Source organism: Mya arenaria, chromosome 8 (genome assembly GCF_026914265.1).
Source record: "Mya arenaria isolate MELC-2E11 chromosome 8, ASM2691426v1".
NCBI classification, from domain to species: domain Eukaryota; kingdom Metazoa; phylum Mollusca; class Bivalvia; order Myida; family Myidae; genus Mya; species Mya arenaria.
In genome coordinates this window covers 74,119,792-74,130,530 of record NC_069129.1, presented here as the reverse complement: position 1 = coordinate 74,130,530, position 10,739 = coordinate 74,119,792, and the positions used below count along the sequence as shown (strand labels likewise).

The window sequence follows — 10,739 nt, the reverse complement described above, 5'->3', positions numbered from 1 at the left end:
TGAGCGTCTTTTTAAATCCCCTGGATGTGTCAGCGGCATACCTCCCACCTCCCCCAGGGGACCAAACTGTGATAGGTGCATAGCTCCGGGATCTTAAAGTGGAATTGTTTACAATGTCAAAGGTTGGTTTTCAATTATTTAATAGAACCAAAACAAAGTATGCATGTACCATCAAGCAAAGTATGACTTATTTTGTGACAAGATTCAAACTATTCCACTATACCGTTTACATGTAATAATTATTTACGATGGGTTTATGAACTTTTCATCATGTTCAAAGTGTTGGTTCAGACATCCGTCGTCACTCATCTATATCAAAATTTGATGGGTGACATGCAATTATAATTTCAAGCGCAATTTTTTTCCACTTCTTCCCCTCATTTTTGGGACAATTAAATGACATGGGTTTCAGACAATTACGTACATTTTTGGCTCACCAGAGCACGAAGTGCTTAAGGTGAGCTATTGTGATCGGTCTTTGTCCGTCCGTCCGTCAACAATTGCTGAAAAAAACATCTCCTCTGAAACTACCAGTCCAAATTCAATGGAACTTTACAGGAAGCTTCCTTGGGTGTCCCTTTGCAATAATACAACAAGGGATCACGATTGATCAACAACAACAGCAACAACACCAAAATGGCTGACTTCCTGTTTTGCTTTAAAAAACATCTCTGAAACTACCAATCCAAATTCAGTGAAACTTTACAGGAAGCTTCTTTGGGTGACCCTCTAGAGAAATACAACAAGGGATTACGATTGAACAACAACAACAACAACACAATGGCCAACTTCCTGTTTTGCTTTAAAAAAACATCTTCTCTGAAACTACCAGTCCAAATTCAATGAAACTTTACAGGAATCTTTCTTGGGTGACTCTCTACACAAATACAACAAGGGGTCACGATTGATCAACAAAAACAACAACAAAATAGCTAACTTCCTGTTTTGCTTTGAAAACCCCATCTCCTCTGAAACTACCACTCCAAATTCAATGAAACTTTACAGGAAGCTTCCTTTGGTGACCTTCTACACAAAAACAACAAGGGGTCGCGATTGATCAACAACAACAACAATCTTGCCAACTTCCTGTTTTGCTTTAAAAAAACATCTCCTCTAAAACTACCAGGCCAAATTTACTAAAACTTTACAGGAAGTGTCATTTCATGACCCTCTACAAAATATCAAAAAGGCATTGAGATTGATCAACAATAACATCAACAACAAAATGGCCGACTTACTGTTTTGCTATAAAAAAAAATCTTTGAAACTACCAGGCCAAATTCAATGAAACTTTACAGGTAGCTTCATTGCATAACCCTTTACAAAATAAAACCAGGCATCGTCATCAGTAAAGATTTGTTTAAATTGCAACATTTTTATTAATGCTTTATCACAGAGTTGTGGCCCTTTGCTTGGGTGAGCGTTTTAGGGCCATCATTGGCCTCCTCTTATTTGTGCTTACGGACTCTTAGTAGGGTATAAAGTTCGGCTAATTTTTTTATCACGTTAAAAATAATCTGAAACTTCACATCATTCTGCCTTGTTGACAACTGTGCAAGTATGTTTGGTACCCAAAATCTCTCTTGAAGCGTTGACTTTCATCACTAGACTGTATTACCGTAGTATAAACTCTTGGATCAGTAATGTAAGAATGTGAACTCGTATAGATTCTACGTGGTATTTCTCCCTTGAAATGAATGTAATATTTTGACTAGAAACAAATAGATCACTTTTCATCGTTGTTTTTAGTTTCGACATTTCGCCGACCAAAAATCCCCCTGAAAACCAAAACACTTATATGACAGCGACCGTTGTGAAAGGATGCGTGTATACAAGGGAAAAGACAAGCTTACGAAAACGATCACTTTTGTGCTCATTTACATGTTGGCTCATACGTGGTTTATGCTACAGTGTATACCCTATTTTAATTCAAACTCATAATAATTCGTTGGATATTTATTTTTTGAGTACGGAACTAATATAAAATAACATTATCTGGTAATATTTCTTGTTTTTATGATATCTTATTGAAGCAATATGCTTTAACCCGTAATCCCGATCGGAATAACTAGCGACTTTTGATACAAAACAATTTGTACGTGAAGGATTTGCCATATCAAAAATCGTAAAAAAGATCCGTCAACGTACAATTATTTGGACTATTTCCTCCTACCAAACATTATTGAATAAAACCGGTGACAGAAAAACGCCCAATAAACTTGCAGGAGGAAGTTAAATACAATTAAATGCTGACCTACATTCTTAAACTGCGTTCAACAAATACTGAATATCAAAAGGAAAAAAGGAACATGTACTCGGGTATATATATAGTTACACATTTTTATGGATACGAATTATAATTAATAACCAATTGCAACTTGTTATGTGAATTTGCACTATATGGCATTAACCCCGTGACTGCTCGCTTTCTGATAAGCATGCTCAATGAACTGTCATAAATAACATCAGCTTAAACATCGCAAACCTGGATAATACGAGAATGGCAACATCAAACGGTTCCGATGACGCTGTTTTTGAGCTAATTTGCGAAACTTGCAAAGAAATTGGTCAGAGTTTACCTGTCGAAGGATTTTGTGTTGACTGCAATGATTACATTTGTAAAGCATGTGTGGATTATCACCGAATTTCGCGCCCTTCAAAACATCATGTTATAAAAACAGGCGAAAACATGCCAAGTGTTAAACCCAGCCAGGCTGCTTCAAAAAGGGTCCCTTTCAAATGTCCAGTGCACGACAAAAAGGAGGCGACATCTTTCTGTAAATTCCACAACCAGGTCTGTTGTGACGACTGTGTGACTACTGGTCATATAGTTTGTACAGATGTGAAGAACATCAGCCAGGGTGCCAAGGGGATCACAGATGGAAAGGAGTTTTTAACATTCTGTGAGAAACTGAAGAGTTTGAAAAAGGTGTACACAGAAAAGCAAAACAAAGCACAATCAAACCTAAAAAAAAAACTGACTTTTATTACAACACTGCCATGGCAGAGTACAAAGATAAACTTGACAAGATCAAAACAAACGACACGAGCAAGCTCAAGACAATCACTAGTACGTATGAGTCGGTGATTGCACAGTTTACCGCTTGGCTGAACGATATTGATTCATGTGTTTCGGACAAGGCGAATGACGATCTGTTCCTTCTGATGTTGAGGACACAGCCACAAATTGATGCTATCGAAACGAACGTAAACGAACTTTGCAGAGACGATGATATCGTAAAGTACGCTTTTTTACCAAATGGAGTATCGCTAGGCCGACTGCTAAATGTGCCTTTCTTAGTGGGAAAAATCAACGTTAAACATGAGAGAGAAACAAAACAATGTTGTATTCATAGCTTGCGAATATCCCAAGATGGTTCTATGTTGATAGCAGATGACAGCAATAACAGTCTAAAAGTATGCCAGCTTGACAATTACAAGATAACTTCACACGCAACGTTCAAGTCAAAACCCTGGCAGATTTGTGTTACTGATGAGATGGAGGCATATGTTTCTTTGTCAAGAAGTAAAAACATCCTCCATTTTAAGTCACCAACTACCGATTTAAGCAACTTCACAGAGATAACTGTAGACGGAACGTGTACGACAATGGAGAAGGTAAATGAGGCCCTGATGGTGCAGTGCGAATCTCCAGCAAAACTGTTGAAGCTTGACAAAGGTGGAAAAGTTGTTGAGGTTTTGTGTGAAGACGTTTCAAACCTTACAACACGCAATGGAGAATCGTTTGTCACAAATCCAAAATGGTCAACAAGGGATCTATCAACTGGTTCGGTCTACCTTTCATGCAACTCAAAAGGATCTATCACTGAAGTCACTGTTGACGGGCGAATTGAATTATTTACCAAGGTAAAAAGCCCCGAGGGTCTTTGTATGGACACGGACGGTTCCATCCTTGTATGTAGCAACGGTGGAAAAAATGTGTTTAAGGTGGATAAAAGCAATCGAATTAACAGTGTTCTGCCGGAGGCGCTGGATTTTAAACCATCAGCATTGGCTTTAGATGCACAAAGAAGATTGTATGTTGGAGGTTACGCCAACAATAACATTTATGTTTTCCAAATCTAACATGGATTCGGTAACTGTCTTGTTGTTCAAATACTAAAACATTGTTTTAACTAAACACACACACATTTGTTCTTAAAATAAATGATACCTACAACTAAACAGTACTCTCGGGACAGATAAGGACAACATATTAATATACGTCACTTAAGGAAGTGTTAAATACAGACTTTGCTATCGAATCGCAAGAAAAAGAAGATTAACAAGAAAAAGGCTTTTTTTTTTGTAAAAAATTACAAAAGTATCATTTTTACAAGGATGGAAAGCGCTTGAAGGACAGGAATAACAGAGATCAGCTGTGCCGGTGTTCTTGAAACATCACAAGTCATTTCTTATCTAAGAATTTCAAATTCCATTAAAATCAAATTTAATGAAAAGTACAAGCTTTTTTTTTTTCACATTACACAACATTAATGAGAATAATTGAGATATTATTAAGTTATCATATTATTTTGACCAGTGGTATACTTTACGTAGGAAAATGACTTAAGTTAGGAAATGACCTAAGATGTTTTATTAGTAACGGCCTAATACATAAACTTAATAATTGTGTATAACTGAAATGAATCACATGTACATTTTTGTTATTTGAAAACTGTCGTTGCGTAAATGTATATATTAAGATCGTGTGACCCTTATCGCAAAATCAATAAACTCTACCTATATTTCCCATAAATTCGTGTTATATCTGTATTAGGCTAGGTCTGTCCGTACGACTCGTGTGAAATGTTACGATCACGTCCTGGTTGTATCGAATATACTTATATCACTGGCATTTGTATGAAAAAATATTAATGCTTTCCGTTTCCTTTAAGTATTTTACCTGATAATAATCAGTAACAACTGATGTACAGCAAATTTGAAAAATACTGCCATAAAATTGGACAAAATATAATTGCGAACACTATCGCCCGATTTAGATCCGTGACCTTTGCGGTTGTTCTATTGTTACATACAAAAACATTTACATCGTGTGAATTTTGAATGATGACCGTTACTAACTCTATTGAAAACAGTGAATTTTTAAACTTGTGTTATATTTATTTGACAAATGGAGCGCAGGTTTTATGTCAAGCTATTTAGAGGTTGCTTGTTCGAAGCCTTAAACATCTTGTGTTTGTATTTTCATTTATAGACATAAATAAATCAGACATAAAAACTTAGCGTTGATATGTTCTTATCATTTAATAATGTAATTAATGATTTATGTCTCATACCATTTATTTTCTTTCATACCTGTTAACAATTTATTACGAAATATAGAACAGTAGTCAGTATACGTAATAGGCAATAAACTCGGGTTTATTGACCAAATCTAGACGAATCTGACGCGTGCACCAACGCACTATGGTTGTTCACACTTGGTATTTATTTTTATAAGTGTCATTAATTCATAACAAGTAGTTACATATAAAGGACAGTGGACGTACATATTGTTTCGACTTTTCTTTTCTTAATTAAAGGGCAATAACACTAACGAATGGTCCAGACGAATCATTCGCGTGCACTAAAGCGCTCGACACACGACACACATTACATTCATTTCTGTCCAGAAGTTAAACAGTAAAGGCTTCCGACGGACGGACAACGCCCAGTTCATGTCCTTCCATCGAAAACTTTCGGCGGAAAATAACCGCCGAATACTTGCTGGTGAATTGGCTTAACTCCTAGTTGGCTACCAGACTGGACGATACACTAGTGGATTGGCTTTACTCCTAGTTGGCTACCAGACTGGACGATACACTAGTGGATTGGCTTTACTCCTAGTTGGCTACCAGACTGCTCCTAGGTAGCTACCATACTGGATGATACACTCGCAGTTTGGCTTTACTCCTAGTTGGCTAACAGACTGCTCCTGGGTAGCTACCATACTGGATGATACACTCGCAGTTTGGCTTTACTCCTAGTTGGCTAACAGACTGCTCCTGGGTAGCTACCATACTGGATGATACACTCGCAGTTTGGCTTTACTCCTAGTTGGCTAACAGACTGCTCCTGGGTAGCTACCATACTGGATGATACACTCGCAGTTTGGCTTTACTCCTAGTTGGCTAACAGACTGCTCCTGGGTAGCTACCAGACTGGATGATACACTCGCAGTTTGGCTTTACTCCTAGTTGGCTAACAGAGTGCTCCTAGGTAGCTACCAGACTGGATGATACACTCGCAGTTTGGCTTTACTCCTAGTTGGCTAACAGAGTGCTCCTAGGTAGCTACCAGACTGGATGATACACTCGCAGTTTGGCTTTACTTCTAGTTGGCTAACAGACTGCTCCTAGGTAGCTACCAGACTGGATGATACACTCGCAGTTTGGCTTTACTCCTAGTTGGCTAACAGAGTGCTCCTAGGTAGCTACCAGACTGGATGATACACTCGCAGTTTGGCTTTACTCCTAGTTGGCTAACAGACTGCTCCTAGGTAGCTACCATACTGGATGATACACTCGCAGATTGGCTTTACCCCTAGTTGGCTAACAGACTGCTGCTAGTCGGCTACTAGACTGGATAATATACTCCAGACTGGGAGATACACTTGCGGTTTGGCCTTCCTCACTAGTTGTTACCAGACTGAACGATACACTAGCAGAATGGCCTTACGGAACTTTTGAAGTACGTGTAAATAAAATATGTGAAATCTCTTCCACATACGACTTATCGTGTAGAAATAACGCTGCGGTTCCTGACGATATCACGTTTAAGTCGAGTATCAACTGGTGTTTTTCAAATTGGTGATTGATATTTTTGCAAATCATTCTTGTTATTTCTATAGATATTAAATCTGAGATATGAACCAACTATGTTTACAAATTAATGTCGTGAATTTTACTATATTGTGAACAGAAATAGCCTATTGTACAGCTAGATTTAACTTTTTGGAATTAAAATGATGTATTAAGAGTATGCCTAATGTAGCTTCACCGATTAATGACGATTTGAACTGATTATCTAGAGCGGTATGTTTCACTCTGTAATATAGTGCAATTTATGCAGAGATAGTTTGGTAAATATTGGATAAGACAGTAATGAGTAAGGGAGAATTTATGGTAAATTTGGTCAAAAGTTTGATGGTTGTTCATTGAAATCAGTAGAGATATTATTCGAAATGAAAAGAAGGGCCACACATTGTCAAGATTGAATAAAATATACTAAAGTAAAAAAGTGGACAAAGTGAAACGTAGTTAAATTTTAAGAAAAGAGGCATACATCGCATTCCAAAATTCCAATCTGTTATCAATATTAAAGAGCATACCATTAACTATTGAATGTGAAAAAAGAAGTTTATCCAGTATTGATCATATTAGAAGGCTGCTTATAGTGTAAATCTTTAAAACTTTATAAGGGATAATGTTACATGATTTTGAAAGCCATGAATTGGAAATTGGAATTATTGGGAGTTTTAAGTGTCTGTTTGGCCTTAGCATTGTGCTTCTTAATATGCTCTTCGTGCTCTTTGGGCAACTTGGCTGGTCCCTGTAATTTCAATTGTACTACTTGAAGAAAGATATTGTGTTAATATAAATTCATTCCTGACTGAACTGTATTTGAACACGGATTACTTTACAACAAATGTCGAATCAACGGAATATGGAAACGTTAGAAGAAAATATTTATTTCAATAAAACGAATATAAAATTAATGAGAACAAACATAATATCATGTTTCCAGCGTATTGTAGTTATACAATTAATTTCATAATGAAAACAAAGAATCAGTGCAGGTCAGGATCAAAACCTGCTTTAATAGTGGTTATATTCGAAGTGTAATAACATACATATACACTCTGAAAATGGAACCTTTCTCAAACTTAACATAACGAACCACAGAAACTGTTAAGTCAGAAACTACACATATTGATAAACATAAATGAAATATGGAAGCTAATCAAGGCAAAGTTGGAAAAGTTGTTGGAGTTATAGAGGTAGCGGAAACATACTCCAGGCATATGATCCAATACACAATTGGTGGAAGTAACACACCAACACAAGTTATATCAGAAAAACACCCATACGTTTTTGATCTGAATTCCGATAAATCAATCAGCCAGTACTGAGAACAATACAGGTTACAATAGTCAGTATCTATTTAACAACGTTTGTGATTACTTCAGCTTGAGAACTCATCCGACTGGAAAACTTTTGTTGACAGATATAACTGGGAAAACAATAGCTTTCGAAGAAGTCTTCGAATTAATATTATTTTTCCACAAAGTGCAAGTTGAACGAAGCGTTAAAAGAGTTTTTCAAAAACGTTTCGGGAATCTTCAGTTTAAGTGGATAATTATGTTGGAGACAAACACAGAGCAACATCTTTCACCTTTCATGAAATCAGCAGCAAATTCTGTGCTACAAAATGTGAATGTCACATTTCTCTTTTCGTATACAGATGCTATCTCATTGTTCATAAGGCAACAGTATTTAGATCAGATCTTTCATCCGTCCAGTAAACGATTTGCCGTTCTTTACATTCACTCTTCAAGAGCTGCATTTGGTACGTATGATATTATTGAGGGTGACGTTGTTTGCAGGAATTCAAGGGATTTAAATATTCATGATGATTGCCTGAGATATAACATTGAGCAGTTCATTCAGGATTGTTTTGGTGAAACAGTGTGGACAAAGTACAGACACACTCACCCCTATCATCACCACAGACTATGTTCAGATTTTGAAGACAATTTATTTAACAGCACATCTCAAAACATAACTCTGGAATGTGCCCACCTCATTATTTACGTTAAGCAGTTTCATAATGTGAAACTACAGGGTGTAATTGCGCAATCACAATCCAGACATGTGACCTTCAACGAAGAGCATAGTGCACTTGTCATACCAAGTAACGTTGTGCAACAACTCAGAGAAGCTGTATTCGACGATATGGCTTGCGATCTTTGCAATGTTATTGTTGACTCATACAGCCATGACCATTTGACTTTGTATATCACAGGGGATAGGTTGAAACACCAACACTTCCGAGAACATCTTAGAAGATATCTTCAAGTTGTCAAAAGCGACATAAAACGTTATTTGATGCCTGAAGGTCGTGCATTCTATACATATGGCTTCACCAGTACTACTCGTTTTGATGAAAAAATACACTTTGATGAGATGAGGATCTGTGTCGATGTTAACGGGGAAGACGAGACTGTCATGTGGCCTTTAAACATTCTGATTAAAAACCACGACAAGATTTACAGTGGTTTGGAAATCATCTGGGGCGAAAGAGCTACATTTTATTCAAACAGGAGGAAACACTCTGAACACCAAGTCCTGTTATTTAGATCAAAATTAAACGCACCTTGTTACATAAATGATGTAAGCTGCCATCATATTGCAACAATAGAGATCCATCCTCCTCCTGAGGGTTGGCCTGATGAAGTCAATTTTCACTACTCATTGGTCTTTACAGATAACGGACCCCGAATCAATGCCACTGATTTCATATCAAAAAAGAAACATAAAGCTGAACTCATCGATAGTAAGTTAAATGTTTCCGCAATTTTTATTGAAGAACCCACTGTTCCAGTATTGAAAGGTGCTGTCTCATTCCGCCCAAACACTTTCGTGAGGAAAGCAGTATTTTCATATGGGGTTATGCACGATCCACGTGCTTCGCAGGGACAGTGTCCGGATCACCTCAGAATAACTATTGAAATTGGGAACTCCCGAAGGTGTAGAGCGTTCCACAAAATCATCAAAAAAGGCCAGCTTCTGCATCATCAACAAGTTTTCTCCATAGAATTCGATTTAATTGTGTTACCATTTTCTACTCCTCAAAGGTCCAGTAATGGTTTCCCAGTTTTCCATAAACCAACAGTAAGTACTGAATGATGGTTTTCAATGCTGTGAGGAATGCAGTCATTATTGTGAAAACATGCTTTTATATGTACTGCAATGATGTAGCTGCACATAGGCCCTGTACTGCTTATAATTATTGATGGTGTTGGTTGTTTAGTCTTAAATGAGCAAGAACATGTCTCAATGCACACATAAGTAAATAAAGGGGACATTGCTGGTGTAATTATGTAACCAAAGGCGGAAACCCCGATTCGATTTTCTATATAAAAAGGTAAAAATACATTCAATTGTGTATAACCATTAAAGTATTAGGGATGGGTTAATGATTCATTGTTCATATATCAGACACCTTTTCCGGGTAATATAGAACCAACTCTATATTTTAACACCTTTTTTCAGTTGATCCTTGAACTGTATCGCACCCAAATGAAGGATCCTATGTTGAATTGGAGACCAGAGGACGACCAGTGTGAGTGGGTCGCAAATATATGTAGCATACCTGTGGATGAGGGAGACCCCTACCACAAGGGCATACGTTACGAGTTAAAATTGATCGTGAAATATATAGGACTTGAGTTTGTTGTTACCCGTAAGGATACAAAGGAAATGTGGAAGAATACAATTATAGAACTATAAAGTGGAAGTGATGTAATTACAATGTTTTTGTTTTGCGTTTAAGTTGTTCCGCAAATATTATATTGTAATATTAAAAATGAGGTTAAACCGAATATTTTAACATTGTGTCATGATTAACAATGTAACAATAGTAATACATGCATACCTAATGAAAAGATGTATGACAATTTTTTTACATGTTTAAAAAAAACTTATACTTTGATAAATGTGTAAATTAAATATTGA

General features: G+C 36.8%; 1 protein-coding gene across 1 annotated transcript; it reads left to right on the top strand.

The window, feature by feature from the left end:
- Window positions 1–7,448: 7,448 nt before the first annotated feature.
- On the top strand, window positions 7,449–10,514 carry LOC128245117 (uncharacterized). Its single transcript, XM_052963354.1, has 2 exons — window positions 7,449–9,896; window positions 10,278–10,514. Exons 1-2 carry the CDS (start codon window positions 8,364–8,366, stop codon window positions 10,512–10,514), a joined length of 1,770 nt encoding a protein of 589 aa, XP_052819314.1. The 5' UTR covers window positions 7,449–8,363.
- The last annotated feature ends 225 nt before the right edge of the window (window positions 10,515–10,739 follow it).